The sequence below is a fragment of the Serinus canaria genome, chromosome 3 (assembly GCF_022539315.1).
Source record: "Serinus canaria isolate serCan28SL12 chromosome 3, serCan2020, whole genome shotgun sequence".
In the NCBI taxonomy this organism is placed as follows: Eukaryota; Metazoa; Chordata; class Aves; order Passeriformes; family Fringillidae; genus Serinus; species Serinus canaria.
Window position 1 is genome coordinate 29871774 of NC_066316.1, and position 17785 is coordinate 29889558.

The 17785-nt window shown below is 41.2% G+C and overlaps 1 protein-coding gene and 1 long non-coding RNA gene across 2 annotated transcripts in view; one reads left to right on the forward strand and one right to left on the reverse strand.

Moving 5' to 3' along the window:
* Nucleotides 1-1516: 1516 nt before the first annotated feature.
* On the reverse strand, nucleotides 1517-2659 carry LOC108962275 (uncharacterized). The gene is made up of 2 exons (XR_001990799.3): nucleotides 2513-2659; nucleotides 1517-1762 (listed from the first exon to the last, which is right to left on the reverse strand). It is a non-coding gene; the product is annotated as an uncharacterized LOC108962275 (long non-coding RNA).
* KCNK5 (potassium two pore domain channel subfamily K member 5) overlaps nucleotides 1781-17785 on the forward strand; it is a 35434-nt gene continuing 19429 nt past the window's right edge. Inside the window, exon 1 of the mRNA XM_009091479.4 lies at nucleotides 1781-2672. Coding sequence (XP_009089727.1) covers nucleotides 2487-2672 — 186 coding nt within the window. The 5' untranslated portion in view covers nucleotides 1781-2486. The remainder of the gene's footprint in view (nucleotides 2673-17785) is intronic.

Sequence of the window (17785 nt, forward strand, 5' to 3'; positions counted from 1 at the left end):
AATCACAAACAAACTTTCTGTAAAATGCCTGAAAGTGTTTTTGCTCTTGTCTGTGCTCTGCAACTGCAGCGGGTTCAGGGTCATTCGTGTCATTCCTTGTGCCTTTAAGATACTGTTTCAATGTATAAATGGGCCTTTAGAGACTTAAAGACAGATGGAGGAGAGTACAGTTTCAAAATTTAATCAAATACCTTTCAGTTACGAAGCACAGATGTTCAGGGTCAGGAACACACAAGTGCAGCATTGCTGTGATGTGTCAGGCTACTGCTGCCGCTGTTGGAATAACCTAACCACTTGCAGGTGACTCAGAAGAAGGTGCAAGAGCACAAAAAGGAAACTATATCATAATTTGCCTACTGAAAGTTCTTCAGTTATTTCAGTCATTTGCCATAAGTACTTATATACAATTTTTATTTAAAACAGCAAACGACAGATGCTTCCATTATTAATTTGTGGCCAATGGCTTTTCAAGTTTTGCTAAGGTCTTGGGCCAAGTGATAACACCTGGGAATAATTTTCATGTGGTAATTGTGCATCATGAAATTCTTCTTTTCCTTTTAATTAAAAGGAAATTACAGCCTTTCAACTTCATGAAGCATCCCCCATTTTTCCCTTAAAAAAATTAGCATAGTTTATGGCATTTTAAAAATGTTTATTATTATGCTTTTTTTCTTGCTATTCCCTCTAGCATATATATATATTTAAGATACTGTAGTTTGAAAATTATTTTTTCTATTTAATGCTTCCTTTAAATAACTGCAAAATCCCATGCAAAGACTGATTACTTAATGTGCTTGTGGATTTCATGATTTCTCCAGTCCTGCTTTTAGGCTGCTAGGAACCTCTTGCAGATGTATTTTTTAATATACATTAGTGGAAAGACTGCTTAAGGACCATGTGATTTCCTGGGGGAAATAGCACATGAGTATCCATTGGGCCTGACTCAGTTTTATACAGGTATCTCTAACCAAAACATGTTCCTCTGCCTTATATGTACTCTCCTTTTTCTTTTCTCACACTCTCTTGCATATTTTCTATCTCTCTCCTTTGTCTTACCTATTCTCATCCATTCTCCCTCTTCCCATTTCAACTATGTCTGCATGGGCTTATCTCAGCCATTTAGTTTGTGTACTCCAACTGAGTACCTATACAGCCCAAATCTCTTAGTGTTGATGCAGTTGACATGAACCACTCTACTTTTTGAGAGTTTACTTCCTGTTGTGGGGGCTGAAGGAGAAACAGAACAAGTTGCCCTCACGAAAATGATGTTTGTAGGATGAACCGTGCCCACACCAGAAGCACTTTGCCAGTGTGCATAACACATCGCTGTATCTCCCTGACCCATTTAACCCCGTTTCCAGCCCCACTTGAAAACAGAAGGGCAAGGGCTTGTGCGTGGCTGTAAGCAGCCCCTGGAGAAGGCTTCACAAACAGGCGGAGCTTCAAGGGAGCTTCAGCTTGGAAAATGTTTAGAGCATCTTATGGAAAATCACTACCCGGTGTTTCCAAACACATAGACAGGGACATAGCAATATTTATTGAGGGTACCAAAGGCATGAAAGAAATTGAGATGCAGTTTCTGCTCTTAATGAACTGTAATGCCCACGTGTGGACGTCTCAGGGAAGGGGTGAAATCTGCCGACAGACATCTTTTCTCCTCAAAGCTCCTGCTCAGCTTCCCCCCATGCTTCCACGCATCCAGGAAAGCCACAGACCTAATTTCACAGCCTCCCGGCGTCGAAAACGAGGAATTTCGCTGAACCTGCCAGCATGAGGGAACAACTAAAATAAAACTGAGCGGCGTTACCCCTTCTTACCCTGACTCTGGGGAAAACACAGAGAGAAACGCAGGGACGGCTGCGGGCGCAGGGACCAACCGCGCTCAGGGGGAAGAGGCCGGGGCCGGGCTGCCCTCCCGGCCCCACACCGGCTCCCGGCAGGCAGGGCGGGAAGAACGGAGGTTGCGGCCCCGCTCCCCTTCCCCCAGGCGGCCCCTCGGGGGCTGGCGATGGCGACAGCCGGACCCCACCGCCGCCCTCAGCGCCGCGGGGGCCGCCCGCCCCCGGCCGGGCCGCGGGTCGGGTCCCGGCGCGCCCCGGCGGCCGCTCCCCGGCGGCAGCGCCGCATGCGCGGGCGGGGGGGAAGAGAGGAAGCGGGAGAGCACCAGATTCAAATCGCCGTTCTGGAGGGAGGGGAGAAAACTAGGGGAAGGAGACAGCCCGGGGGGAGTGGAGCAGTGGAGCGGTGCGGAGGAGGGAGGAGGAGAAGAGAGTGGGAGGGGAGTGTGGAAAGGGGAGTGTGGAAGACTCTAAGGGAACGCGGCAGAAGCCGGGAGAGAAGGCACGGCAGACGGCCGGTGTAGGCAGAGGTGTCAGGGGAAGGACAGGGCGGCTTTGGGCACCCACGGCCGCAGTGCGGGGCACCCGCCCCGGCTCGCCCACCCGCCGCGCTCCGCCCGCCCGCCCTCCTTGCCTGCCGCCAGCACCATGGTGGACAGGGGCCCCTTGCTGACCTCGGCCATCATCTTCTACCTGTCCATTGGGGCGGCGATCTTCGAGGTGCTGGAGGAGCCCCACTGGCGCTCGGCTACCGACAACTATAAGCGGCAGAAGACGGAGCTGCTCAAGCAGTTCCCTTGCCTGGGCCAAGAGGGTCTGGACAGGATCCTGCAGGTAGGTACAGCGGGCGCCGCTGGGGCGAGGACCGGGGCTGGGTCCGGGGGGTGCCGGCGGCAGCAGCCGCAGCAGCAGGTGCTGCCGGGCGCCCTGGAGCGGAAAACCCCGCGCCCGTGGGCGGGCGGGCTGAGGAACCAGCCGGGACCCGGCACAGCCCGACCGTGTCTGTGCCTTCACAAAGCCCGGTGCCGAAAAACTGTCCCTCGAGCGGGAGCGTAGGGAAACCTCTTAATCGTTCGTAACTACTTAATGACAGAGCCTTCTCTTTCCCTCCGAGTCCTAAAGGAGCTGGGGATTGATTTTCAGCGGGCCGGCCCCGCGGTGCCGCCCGGAGTGTGCTCCCGCCCGCTGCTCAACCCGGAGCCCGTGAATGCGGCTCTTGTTTTAGCACCCAGGGTGGTTCCTTCTGCCTCAATCAATGGATGTTGTGTTGAGAGGAAGGGAAGGTGAAGCCAAGTGTCTCGATCCTCTTGTGTTTGGTCTGATTTTCTTCCCTTTCTCTTTTTTTATTTCTTCCCTTACTAAATGCTGGAGAGGTGCCTGGGGGTCCCGCGGGTCAGTCAGGGTAACTGGGGGAAAGGGTGCACGGCTCGCACGGAGGGATGCTCTCAACTCTTGCGCTGTTACACTCTTGGAGACTGACTTTTTTCCAAGCCATGAGGAGTTGATAATTGTCCTGTCTCGCTCATCTGGCAGAATGCTCTTCAAACCTAATTCTTAATCAATAGCGTGTTTAAAATCCGAGAGCAATATAAACTTAGTGCCTTCTTATGGATATGAAATCCGTTAAAATGTCGTGGTAAGCAGTAGTGAACTATGAAACACAGGCTGCCCAGATATGAGGGGCTTCAGTGGTGAGAATGAGCCATTTGGGACTTTTATTTCAAAAATATTTATGCCGAGTAGATTTTCTTTAAATTTTTATAAAATTATTTTCAAATTCACTAGAAGTCGATTATAATGCTCAAATACAGAAGAATGGCAAAGTGGCTCATTAGTTTACTTGGTGTAATCGATACTGTGCAAGCTTGGAAGAGTAAAGATTCTTTATCCTAAAAGTTTGTGGTTAAAGTTCCCTTTCTTCGGTTGGTGGCTTCCTTCTGTCTGCTTCAGATAGCAGAGCTTTCTGGTGGCAGTGTCATTGTTCCCATCTTAGTGCCTTGTTAAGTGTCTGTGATAGTTAGTGGAACAGGTGGATAGAGGCTTGAAACTATAAAGAGATGTTGGAAAATGAAAGACATGCTGTGTGTTTGGAGTATGTTTTTGCTGCTCTGGAGACTTAATGAAATCTTACTCTAGATTATATCCCAAACCTGTTCTAATGTCCTCAAGGAAAAAAGCATTGTTTGGACTGGGATGTGCCTGGCACACTTAACTTGCTGCAGATATAATGCAGAATCTACATCCTGCCTCAATTTATCATGAAAATTATGTTGGTATGAGGGAATCATTAACGGGGTTTTATGTTTGGTTGTTTTTTCCCATGATGTGTATCACAGTGAATCCCGAAGTGGCAGAAAGTTGAGGGTTTTTTGGCTTTGGGGTTTTTTTTCCCTTAAAATACAGGATGGTAATGAAAAAATGTGGAGGGCCTTTCCTCTCCAATGCATTAGCCCCTGCTGATAGTATCATAACGTGGTTTGAGGTTTCCCTTTGCACTTCTTCCAATCCTATCCTGCTTTCCATGTCCAGTCTTGCTAGTCTGATGATCCCACTTAGATAATCTGTTGTCATCCTAAATTCAGGTTAGCTCAAATGTAAATGCCTTTATTTCACTCTTATTGGTAACTGCAAACTTTACTGCCTGCTCTCTTTTAGACATGTGGTTTTGTGCCTGTTCATATTCTACTTCTCTGTAAGAAGTGATGGGAAAGAGGGGAGTGTGTCATATCTGACAGAGGACAATGGCAGGGTAAAATCTAACCTAGCTGAACCTAACTGATGGGGGGGGAATCATGTAAGGACATCAGGATTCTGTCCTGAGTAAGCTGTAAAGTATATCAGTAATAGTTTTTGTAGTTGTCCTTTCTCAGCCACTCAATGCTGCTTCTCTTGGGTTCTGCTGACTCTTTAAAGCATTGCTTGCATCTCTTTCACAAAACCCGATCATCCTTTTCTTTTCTTAAACCTCCAAATTTATTCTCTATTCACAACCAGAACATGCTGATTTGAAAAATGGGCTTTTAACACCTCCTCACCCATCCTCATCCTCCCTTCCATCTCGTTCCTCTAAGCCTCTTCCTCTAGCTTCTTCCAAGACTCCTTAAACTTGTTCTTCGGATTTTGTGTGGTTTAGCTCATTTTTCTGCTGTTGTCTCTTTTTTTTAATAGGTGATTTCATCTTGAAGCCTTTTCTTTCACTCTGGTTTTGGTTCCCTCTGATACTCATGTGACTTTACAGAGCCGTGTTGAACTTCGCTGTTATTTCTCTGATGTTTTATTTAAGACCCCCATTTAAAACATACTGGATAAAGTTCTTCAGCAAATATCACCAACTGTAGAATTTTAAATGGGTGTTAGTAAAATGAAAGGATGCCAAGAAATGTTCAGGTTGAACTAACAATACCAATTTTGTTTCCAGAAGCAGCCTGAAAGGTGACAAGGACTGACTTATTCAGAGACCGGTCTCTCTGCTGCCCTTGTTCCCCACCCAGGTTAGCTCGTGTGTTCCTTTGAGCCTAATGCTAGCTGTAAGTGGAATGGAAACTCTGTGGAATGGCTACAAAGCCAGATCTGTAGCATTGATCTTGAGCAACTAAAAAGAAAAGTAGGTTATCAGCACAGATTCTCAGCTCACGTACAGACCATCATCTCTGCACTAACAGTTTGACTGATTAATAAGTGGGCTATATTTGGTCAAATACTGTCTAAAGTTTATATTCTGCAATAAAAATTTCACAATGTATTACAGTAGAAATACACCACAATAAATGTTTATTGCAATGTGTTTAACACACGTGCAAAAATTTACAGGCTAAGTATTGTAGGATCTGCTAAAAAGAAAGCCTTTTTCCTCCATCCTGAGAAATGCCTAAAAATAAACTTGCTTAAAAGCAACTTTTAGGAGTCTCTTGTGTGAAGAGTCCATTTGCTTTTGATTGTTGAGAGTACCATGCTATTTATCATAACTGTAAGAGGTGAAGTGCTTAAACACTTCTCAGAGTAAGGTTGTGTAGAGCCTGATTTTAAAGGTGACTTGCCCTGGGCAATGTATAGGCTGGTTTCTGCCTGTCCATGTTCTTTTGGGTAGAGCTGATTGCTCAGATACCAATGTGGCTGAGATGACACATTATTCACATTATTTAAGCCTCCAAAGGCCCTCAGCCACAACTGTGTGACACAAGGAGCTGTGTAATGTCCCATCTCTATGTACAATTACTTTGGAAGAGAAATGTCTCATAACTCTTTGGAATGTGTGCAGAAATTAACTTTGTTAGTATTAATGTCACTACATCATATTTATCATCATTGTAGGGTCTTAAAAGTAGCCTAACAGCTTTGTCTGTTGATAGAATTCTATGGCTTGTCATTGCCACTTGTTTCAGTGGCCCTAAGTCCTGGGACTCTTCAGGAAGGGCAGCAAAGTAGGGATCCAGTGGATCCAGTGATGACACTTTTATCTACCCTGCTGGAAGGGGGAGTTTGCAAGACTGAACCAAATATAAGGTGATTCAGTCATTTTCCTCTCCTCCAGTTCCTTACTTTTACTCTTTATTGCTCCATCCTAGTTGTGAAATATCATCTTTAATGATAAAGGAGCTATTCATGCAAGGAGGTGCCCTCTTGACCCTCAGGTCTATTCACACATGGTGAGCAAAGGTTTGCCTACCCTGGGCCACTCTTATTTACCAGGAAATCTTCTACTTGCCCACCAGAGTCATTGAAAAATGATACACTGATAAACATCAAGGCTGGTGAAAAGAAAGGGAATCGTTTGCAGATGAGTGAAAATGGTTGCTTTCAAAACAGTAATAAAATGAAAAGAGAAACTGCTGCCTGTGTTTAGGGGAAGCAGACAAACGTACTGAGTATGAGAACAAATAGCCTTTATTTGAAAAGCATACAAGACTCTAAGCAGGCCTGAGCTATAACTTTAGAAACCAAAATGTTTAAACTTAAAGCCCAGTGCTGTGAACAAACATTTTAGAAGACTTTTAAGGATGGCTGCTGGAATATACGTGGCACATGGTTTATGCTAAAGAAAATCACAGTTAAGTGGATTAATACTAGTTTCTCCCCTGATTTTTAAAGTGTCTTTACTTTTCACAAGTACCTGCAGGTGCATTTCCAGGATTTTGGGTTGTGTTTGAAGATGGTGAAGCTTGCTTGAATATTCTTGGAATTTATCTTAAATTGTGAAAATTTAAGAATATTCTCTCATTCCAAACATTGTTTCCCACATTGCTTTAATTTCAAGCTGCTGCTTCAAGGTTTAAATCTATGCGCAACACTTTTGAGAGAATCTGCAAACTAGAAAAACTAAAATTTTCTTAAAAACTTGAACTAGGTTTTCAATGCTTTGTTCAACATTTAACAGAGATGATGGCTTTTGCTTAGGCTTTATAGAGGGATTTGTTTTTCAGTGTAAAGTTAATAGGGGTATCTTTTTAATAATATTTTCCCTTTTTTGTGCCCTTCAGGAGACGCATAAATGAGATTCTAGACTTACTTGGGTTTGTTCGTTTGCTCTTTACTGTCCTGATCCCTTCCATTGGAGATATTGAAAGTGGTGTGGATAAATAGGAGACTGAATTAATTATCTGGAATGCCAGTTGACTTGTCTCTTTCAAGGCGAAGCCTTTTTCATAGGCTGAGCAAAGTAAAGCTGAGCATCTTTCAAACAAGGACAAGTGACTGCCAATGAAACAAAGTTGTTAACTACTTCTAATGTCTTTCATATAAGAACTTGACAGTGTAAATTAAGGTTTATGCATGTGAAAAAGATATTCCTAGATTGTTCAAATTTATATCTTAATTATGCATCGTCTAAATTCAGCAGCTATGAACTGAGATGAAAATGTAGGACTGCTGTCCATGGCCGACTAAGATGCCTCAGAGTGTGACTTAGGGGTAGTGCCACTGCAACATTAGAAAAGAATTGAGGACAGGCAGCACAGAATCATTAGGGTTGGAGACAACCTGTGAGATCATAGAGTCCAACCTTTGACCAAACACCAACTTGTCAAGTGGACTCTGGCACTGAGTGCCATGTCCAGTTGTTTCTTGAATGCCTCCAGTGATGGTGACTCCACCACCTTCCTGGGTAGTCCATTCCAATGCTTAACAACCCTTTCTGCAAAGAAATTCCTCCTGCTGTCCAGCTGCATTACCCCACAGCTTTTCTATGTGTGTTTCTGCTCAGGAAACCAAATGTAAGCAGGCATGCTTTTCTGTTGTGTTTTTTTTTTTTTTTCTTTTTCCCTGTTTAACCATTAAATTGTTTGGACTTCCTTGGAACATAGTTAAACAAAGCTGATAGTGTATACACTGCAACTCTGCTGATGGAGCAATAGCAATCGATCAGAAGCCATAATTTTTCTGCTATGGGCTTTTCCTTTTTCCTGTTATGAACTTAATCTTTGAGTGTTCCTAGTATGCTGTCCTTCTGTTACCTTAGAACTGAATGTTTGTGTTACCTTCTGCTACTAGGTGTGTTTTTGGCAAGCTCTGCTCCAGAGACCATGGCATGCAAGTAGTTTTGCAAGTTATCAACAGCTTGTTCTATGCTTGGGTTCATGCTGTATAGATGGTTTTTGCAAGATTCCTTCTGTAGCCAGTGAAGATACAGTGTAAGGATGGGTTAGTACAGATTTCCTTTTTAAAAACAAAGAGATGTTTTTGCTATGTATTAATAATTAAACACAGTGAATTGTTTTGCTTTTCTCTGAATGCTGTTGACTTTCAGAACAGTTGTTTTCCTTGCTGGTAGTGCAATTAGATGTCAACATAATAATACACAACACAGAAACAAGCTGGATTACAAATGAGAGTAAATAATCTGATCAGCTGGGGAGCAAAGGAGAATGCTTGTGCACTTTGGTGCTGTGGATCTGCTGATCACAGTGCCTTGCAGAGGTTTGATTTTGTCTGGCACTTGTTTGATTCTATGGATTGACTATGTAGCAACATGTAGTTAAATAAATTTCTTCCTGGAATAGGCTGGAATAGTAGTATGTCTTTGGGCTTTGTTTAGTCCAAACTGAGCTCATCACAAACTGATTCTGCTCTGTAGTTTGCAACACAATGTGGTAACAGGACAAGTGGAAGAGTTGCACTCTTCAGTTAAATTAAAATCCTGAAGCACCACCTACAGACATCCTCAGGAGAGCCACACTTTGAGGCCAATTGAACTTTTAAAATCGGCATGCAATATGTACTCTGCATTTTTGCTAGCTATGTCTGCTGAGGAGATGCCTTGGGCTTGAACGAGCTTTGTCTTCTTTTATTTTCTGTCTTGATTCTGTCAGGTCCCCTCATCATCACTGCTGGTTCTAGCATTACTAGATCTTTTCTTTAAAACATCAGATTCTTTAGCAGGGAACCTTAGGCAGGCTGGCTGTTTGTTTTCTGTGTCATCCCATCTTATATTATCATGTCTTTATATTGGGATTTTTAGATTTTATTTTGTTAGTTCTGTACTTACCAACACTTGAATTGTAGGCAGGAGAGATTGTTTCTACGTATGTATTGCCCTAGTAGCTCTATTTACAGTCAAATCAGTAGGGAAGTTTTTTGGGTTTTTTTTTTTTTTCCTTTTTTTTTTTTCCCCCTGCATTGTGTTGTGTGAACTCAAGTGTATCAAATACACTCTTGGGTGCAAAATAGCTTCTGAAATGTTTTAAAATCAAACCTCATACACAGATTTTCTTAAGAGAAAGAAACATGAGTGATGAAAGTGAAGTAGGAAACAAATAATAGGTTGTGTTTCTTTTTCTAACCATATGTGTATCTGTAGTGTTTCTTATGATGGACTTATGTTTTTTAACCTCTCGATTGCTTAGCCAGTCTGTAGGACTGTATTTCTGCCTTAATGAAAAGGTAGACACAGATTGTGATTGGGCAAACTGGCAAATACTAAATTGACTTTGTTCTGTGTTGGCATCTTGCAGATACTGTGTAAGCAGTTTCCAACTGCTGAGAAACAAAACCCAGACCTGTATGTTTCTTTGAGGTTGCAAGAGGTGCAAAAATGATCCAGTTGGACTTATCACAGGTCTCTGTATTTTGATACTTCCTAGCAGTGACAGTTAACATTTATTTGGACTGCAAAGTAAGTCACAAGATTTTCACATAATGGCAGCGAATGAGTAATAGCTGATGGAACTTGAAAATAATTCTGCAAAGGGTTGTGAAGGTCCCGAGGTAGAAAGCAAAGCCAGATATGATACAGTATTTTTGATGACCTGGCTAAAATATCAAATTATCAGTGATGAGTTCTCTGTGTGACCTCCAAATGCCAAATGCTCATATTGCTGCTCTTCTTTGCTACTTCCAGCCTACTCCAAATGAGTAAAAAAGCTTTGGAGGAAAGTTGTTCAAGAATCATGTTTGATCCCTCTCTAGAGAAACGGTGGTTTGTCAGTGAATTGGTTCTGGCCTGTAATGGAAGTGAGGTTGATGAGTCTCCTCCAGGCACCAAATAAACAGGGGAGGTGTTTGAAGCCAAGCAGCTGAACAAAGAGAAGGGTTTAATCAAGCTCACTGAGATACTGACTTCTCCCTAAGCCTCTCTTGCATTAGTCTGGCTGAATGCTCACCCTACCACATGCTCAGCTCTTACAGTTGCTGTTAACCAGCTACAGACTGTAATGCAAATATGTTTAAATCAAGATAAATAGTTGATCTATGATAACCTGCCAGTTAAGGCTTCAGGTCTGTCTAAGTGGTGCGTACGTGACTGCAGAATGACAGAGGGCAGTCAGCGCTTGCCTTGTTGGCACAAGGGTTTTTGAAGGGCACTGGAGTTTATGCTTCACTCTTTCTTATTTTTATTAGTGCAGTCTGAAAATTTTTCACCTGTGTCCCTTTTAAAATACCACTTGCCCGCTTCCAACTTTTTTCATGGCTTTTCAGGTGGAAGGCAAGGAAAGGGAGAGAGAGCAAAAATTTTTGCAGTTGCTTCTGTTTAGCAGCAAACCCAGTAGTCATCTTTATTGTGTCTCTACATTATTTGTTACAGTAATACTAGATTTTCTGGTAGTGTCTTAATTGGACTGTGACTATAGGATGACAGTGCTGTTTCATGAAGTTGTTAGATAGTCTCTGCAAGGTCCTAAAGCTGTCAACTTAATTAATGAAATGAGAATAGATGTCTTTATCTTATATTTAGGGGAAGTAAAATATAGTTCAAACTTTGAGAGTGCCTTGACTTTATTTACATGTTTTAATAATGCTTGTTCAGCTCTGCTACAATTAGACAATTGGTTATTTGGACAGATGTCCTCACAGCTGGCTACTTCTTGTCTCCTAGTGGAGAAATACTGTCATAAAGTCGTTTCACACTAGATATTGAGTAGGTGTTTTCAGCTGACTTCTGTGCATCTTGGAAAAACCGTCTCACTTATTTGAGGCAACCGTGGCTTTTCTGTGGTTTTGTTGACTTCCTTAGCATCTTGTATGTGAGCAGCTTTTAAGCTTGAGGGTTCTTAGAAATGTATGAGTGCTTCCTCTGTCTTAGCTTCAGAGAAGGTACTAGATGCTGCTGAACAGTCACAGCCGTCAGTTGCAGGAAATCCGGGCTAGGAAGGAGAAGAGTAGCAGAAGGTAACAACTGTGGTACTTCTGCCAGTTGATCCATCTTGCCTTCAATACAGTAGCAAGAAGGTGACCAAGTGGTTAGGCTTTCATGCATCCTCAGGGATGGGACAGTTGAGAAGTGATGGAGCACGGAGTCTGTTAATCACCTGCCACACATCAGTGCTGTACATTGCTCTTTGCCTGCAATTTGTCTTGTGTTAGCTGTTCAGGGGAAACCTGCAAATGGATGGGAAATTTTGTGAATCTCAAAGCATGCATGGTAGTTTTAAAGTGGAAAGATTTTTCAGTTGACTAAGCTTACTTTTCCACTTACTTAAAATCCTTTCTACAAGATAAATGCAATTTCTGGTTTACCTGTGGGATTTGACCAGGAACTAGATGTGGTACAGGACTGAAAAGATGATTGGAGAATGATTGAAGCAGTATCTGTTCTGCTTTCTGTCATTTAGTGCTTGGAAGCTCCCTTGGTAAGAAAGCCCCTTCTGTGTACTTATTAGTGTAGCGCCAAATATATTAAAATAGCAGAAGATTGTGTTCCAGTGCATAACTTGAGTGTATGGTTTTTAATGTTATACGATTATTGTAAAAGAAAACCAAAAAGGGTTTGTATATATGGTGACACGACTGTGTTTAAGAAATACTCTAGTGCACAGCTAGCTTTTAGCAGCAAACTGATGTTATTGCCAGTATAATACACTCACCCAGAAGAAATAAACTAGGCAAACCAAGCTGTTAGAGGTCTGAGAGTGTCTAGGTCAGACCGTTTCCTAGTCTGTTATCTCAGTTACTGGTCACACTTACTTCTAGCCTGCCGTAACTGCGCCAGCAGATCTCTGTATTTGAAAACATTTGTTCAGAGCAGCCTCCACTCTTTCCCCAGTCCTCCTCAGAGATCAGTCTTCAGTTAATCTAGTGTTGAAGAGATTTATAGTAAGTAACATAAAACCGTTTTATTTCAGGTTAAGCCCTAGATAATAACAGAAGTCTCAAAGCTAAAAGCCTTTCTGTGGCAGGTTTTTTGCCCTTGTTAGATCCTTTAAGATAATCCCATCACCTTGATGGGCATACAGAGCATCCTGTCCCTGTTGACATTGGAAGCGTGCCTTGCCTTGCTTCCTCCTCCAGCTGCCTGATACGGGAATGATATAGGGAGATAGACTGGTGTGGTTGAAGTTATGAAAAGTTTTTGGTTGACCCTGGAAACCTGTTTGTTTGGCTTAACAAGGTGGCTTAAGTGAAGGTACTACCCTAAAGAGTTAATAGCTAACAGTGTGTCTTTTTCTTGTTCCTGTTCTGTAGTTTAAAACTCTACCTGATTAAAAATGTTGTTACAAGTAGTACTCTGCTCCACCCAAGTCTGATCACTTTCAGTTTTTTTATTTGATGCTGTTGGGACAAGCAAGATTTTTATTCTAGCATGTGTAAACTCACTGAATTGTCAGACAAGTAAGTTGTTAGAATAGGTTGTTAAATAGGAAATGAGGTGTGTGATGCTACTAGCATGCTTTGCCAGCAGCTTCTAGCATGTCTTCAGAGAAACAAGACCTTTAAAGTTGTTTTGAAATTTGGGGATGCAATACAAAAGTGCTTGTGAAACCAAAAGTCTATGGCATTTTCCTGCTAGTGCCTAAGAAACCAAACAGTTTTTAAGAGTGTTCTTAACAAGTAGCTTTCTGTAAATTTCTTAACCTGAAGCATATTTTAATGCATGGCTATAAATAGGAGAGAATATAGTATGCAGTGTTACTTTATGCTTCAATTCACTCACTGAGTTGAGAAGTTTATTGGGCCTCTGTAAGCAAAGCTGTCAAGTTGAGATCACTTGTGTTTTGACTTGTCCTAATTAACTATTCTTATACACTGAGAGCATGGCAGGTTGGGGAGGAGGGGGTGGTGGGAAGCTTCATTTTAAACTCAGTTTCCTCTTCTGCTTCTCCTGTGTAATATCAACACTTTCTGTCCAACCTCTCTGCATCTAATAAATCCCATCTCAATAAACTGTGTTTTTATTGACAACAGGACTGTTTTGGTTTAATTTAAATCTACTCAAATCAATTGCTACTGAACTGAAATGTATTATTTTGGAAACAGACTGCTCCATGGGTTACCATCTGCTTATGCAATCGGTACCAGCTCTGTTGCAAGTCTCATGCAAACACTGTCTGCTTCTAACCCTGCCTAACACAGGTCACCAGCTGGTGTGAGGGCCTGATTAAACTCTTGACTCTTCTGCTTCCACTTTCTTATCTCTGAAATGGGGACAACAGCATTTTCCAAAGCCCTTCTAAAGGGGAGTTGGCTACATTAGTCACCATGTATGTATTCAGATAGGAAGGAAGCCTAATCTGGTATTACAGATTATGCCAGTGTCTTAATTTCAGCTGATGCAACATAAAAGTTGTCAAAATACTTTTTTTTTTTCTTTTCCCCATCCAAGGCAAAGTGTGTTATAAGCATTTTGGAACAGAAGTCCACCAAATTAAGCTATACTAATGAAAACTGACATAGTCTGAGAGGTTTTATTTCTGAATGAGAATGTTGGTAAGTCAGTGAAAAGTAGGGACATTCAGCATCTGCAGAACAGCTGCAGTTCTCATGCAGCAATAACCTTTAGCTAATTTGTCTTCAAAACATGTCTAAGTGGAACTTGGGAAAGTGAAAAGGAAACATTTCTATTACTGCATTAAAATCAAAAGAGCAAGGGAATGCTGGTAAAGCACGGAATATGCTTTTCATCAAAAAAGTTTATTAAGTAGTTCATAAAACTGGAATCTAGTCCTGAAATTAATAGGGGAAAAATTCATATAAACTGCTAAATTTTGTAGTCATGTTCTGTCAAAAAAGCCTGATGCCTCTTCAAAACAGTTGGTGTTTACATCCATTGCACAAAAATCAAAAAGGGAAATAAAATTAGGCAACATTAGTTTGCTGAAGCATAGGCTCTGCAAGTATCACAAATAGGGAAGCTTCAGTATTTGATTTTGCAATGACAAAATAGTTCCAGTTAACTTATTTGCTGAATTAAGAGTTTCACTTATTATTTAACTCTGCAGAAAGTCACAAAAAGGAAATAACCTTGTTGATCTCTTTCCATTAATATCCCTCACATTGTTTGTCCTATGAATTATGACTTATGGGAAAATTAACTGCCCATGCTATACATCATACACAAGCAAGTCTTAAACAGTGTCTGCTGTAAAAATATTGACATGCCTCCAAGAGGTTAATTTCCCTGCAGATTAGGCCTTTTTTTCCAAAGGAAACAGTAACACCTATTTGAACTACATAATAGAAATAGAACTCCAGTTGTTGAAATTGGTTTTTTATGGACTCATACCACCTAAATCTCAATGACTTCATGTTTCACTCTAAAATAGAAACTACTCCAAAACTTGGGGGGTTATTGCAGAATTAATTAATTCTCTCATCACAGTAGTTTACCCCTAGTCTTCTGTTTTATACATCTGGGCTGGGAGGTCCCTAATCAAGCACTTTATTAGCTTGTCGTTATGTCAAAGCAAAATTAGCAGCAGGACAGCTGGTAATGAGGGATTATTCATTCAACTGTAATGGTTCAATTTGCCAAAACCCCTCAAAATTCACCATGTAGTGTCTTAAAACTGCTTGGTTTCTGATCAGTGGTGTTACATTCACTTTCTCTTCAAGGCTTCATTGCATGCTTGATGTCATGGTATAGAAAGAGCAACAAATATTTCCAAAGGCCCAACTGTTCTGTTTTTCTGTCAATTCATGGGAGCAATGCTGTCTTGGCCTCAATTTGCCTTAGAGAGGAAGTGTGCTTAGGTCCAGCCCTGTTTGGGTTGAACATCCTTCTGTGATTTTATTCTTAAATTTTACTGCATGAAAAACGAAGCCTCAGATTTAGGACATTCCTTTCAGTAAAGGTAGCGTGGGAAAGCGATGGGAAGTTTCCATGACAATGGAGAAAGGCAAAACACAGAACTCATTGCAGACCATGAAATCAATAACTATTATCCAAATCATGTCTGGGCAGACTACAGCAGGTTTCCACAAACACTCCTGTACACCATGTGAGGACTTTTTAGAAAACACATGCATGTGTTTTGACTGAAAATGTCTTATACTGCCTATTTTTAAAATGCTGTTTTGTAAAATGCTTATGATGGAAAGCTGCAAAGACAAGTGTAACTCTTGCATTGCTTCTTACAAAGCAAAAGAACAAAATTATAGAATGGTTTGTGTTGGGAGGAGCCTTAACGATAATCCAGTTCTAACCCCATTGCCATGGTCAGGTATACCTTTCACTGGACCATGTTGCTCAGATTCGTGTTCTGTTTCCATTGTCAGATGGAATATTTTCATGCAAAATTTCCTTAATCCTAAGAGGACAGCTCTTGTGTTATGTCTGCAGCTGTAGACGTAACAGCCAACTGTAAACCTTCAGTAGAATAGCACTTGGTACAAATAAGGAGTACAAATTATCATTACGAAATCAGTGATCTTGACTTGTACTTATTTTCCATGTGGCCTTAAGATAAGGCTTCACAAAGTCAGTAGGGTAATGCATCCACTTTGTAGAACTGCTAGTATATTCAGTAGAGGAAATTACATGTATTCTGTATGGCTCAAACCTTACTTAAAGTCCTTCTTGTTAGAAGTCTGTCCGGAGAGAAAATAAATCAAGCTCATGCAGCAAAAGTATTAGTCTTTTACTTATCAGTAGAGTTTATTTCTTTCCAAGTAATTTGTTTTGCTCTTTACCATTTATCTCTTGGGCACATGGCATTGTGTCCATCCTTGAGGAAGAGCTCCTGCGCGCCTTTAAATGGAGCAGCAGAAAATGGGAAAATAGTAAACGTTTTCTCCCAACATCTCTCTGAAGAGCTCCTCCTTTCTTACTAAGAGGATTTTACTAAAGGACAAAAATATGCTCCACAGTGCACTATAGTAGTAATAAGGATTCCAGATCCAAAATCTTACCTCTAACACCACATTGCAGAAATATTTACATTAGCTAAACTAATCACTGGTTATCTGGACCTTGGTTTAGGTAGGGAGGTTCTTATACACTACCATGCTGAATGCTTTGATTAACAGCTATTGCCTGGTTGAGAGCCTGTTTTAATTTGCAGCTTAGTTTCACTCAGAGTTTTTTTTTTTTTTGTCGTTTATTCCTATACCAAACTGGATTTTTGTTTAAATGGCTTTTGTTTGTGTTCTTGCATTATAGTTTCTGACACAGTAAAAAGAAAGAAACACTATCTCCTCTCACCCTTTATTTTTGCAGTACAACTTGCTTATCTTCTCTAAATAAAATTGATGACAAAAACTATGTTGTTCTCAAGGGCAATGAAGTCTGGTTTCAAGATACGGAAGTTTTGGAACTCTCCTCTTACTGCAGGCTAATTCAAGGAGAATTTAAGTTTACAGCCTAGACTGAAGTAGGAAATTAAAGGAACTAGATGAGTTTCAAACTGTATTTTGCTAGTCTGTTGTCCCTATAATCAAACTAAGTCAAATGGTTTTTCCGTGGTTCTCTTCTACAGGCAGGCACTTTCTGTTATTAAATTGAGAGCCTTTCCTGGAACTACTGTTTTTCTATTAATTTTCAGATATTGCAGCAGTTGGGAAGCTAGGAGGGTTAAGTTTGATCTCCACCCATTTGTTTGTCCCACAGGAGATAATTCTCTCATCATTTCAATGGGGATTATTTACCAAGATATTTTCCACTAACTTGAAAACTCTCAGTCTTTGTTCTCCATGCCAAGTGACACACAAAAAAAATGTGCACTTGCATCTTGGGAAACATCATATCCTCAGGAAAGCTCTCTTGATTAGGTTTATTACTCAGCTGTAACTTTCCCTGCAAAACTCAAGCATATCGATACACTTTGTGATGTTTGTGTTCACCTTGGAGGGAAGGAAAAGGTGGTGGTGCTAGTTACCAGCACTGATTGAGCAGCTAATCTTGCAGAACATTACACAATACTAAAACTGTTTCTCCAAGTAGAAGCAACCCTGTGGACTTTTTGTAGATAGAGTAGAATTCATTGCAGTGATCAGCATTTGCACCTATATGAATTACTAGAATGGCCAGCATGTGAATGTCTGGTTTTAACTGGGGGGTAGGAGTTGGTGGGTAGAGTGTGTGCAGGGGAAAGTAGGGGAAAAAAAAATTTCAATATAGCAAATGCTGGCACTATAGAGTGCCATAAAATTTTTATCATCAAGTCTTATGTATCCTGTTTGATGCTGCTCATGCTTTGTCTAATTTTGATCATCTATTCAAGCAGGGAATAGCTGGCAGGATTATTTACCTTTTCTGTTTCCAAACAATGATGTGGAATTAATTTATCTGTAAACTCACAACT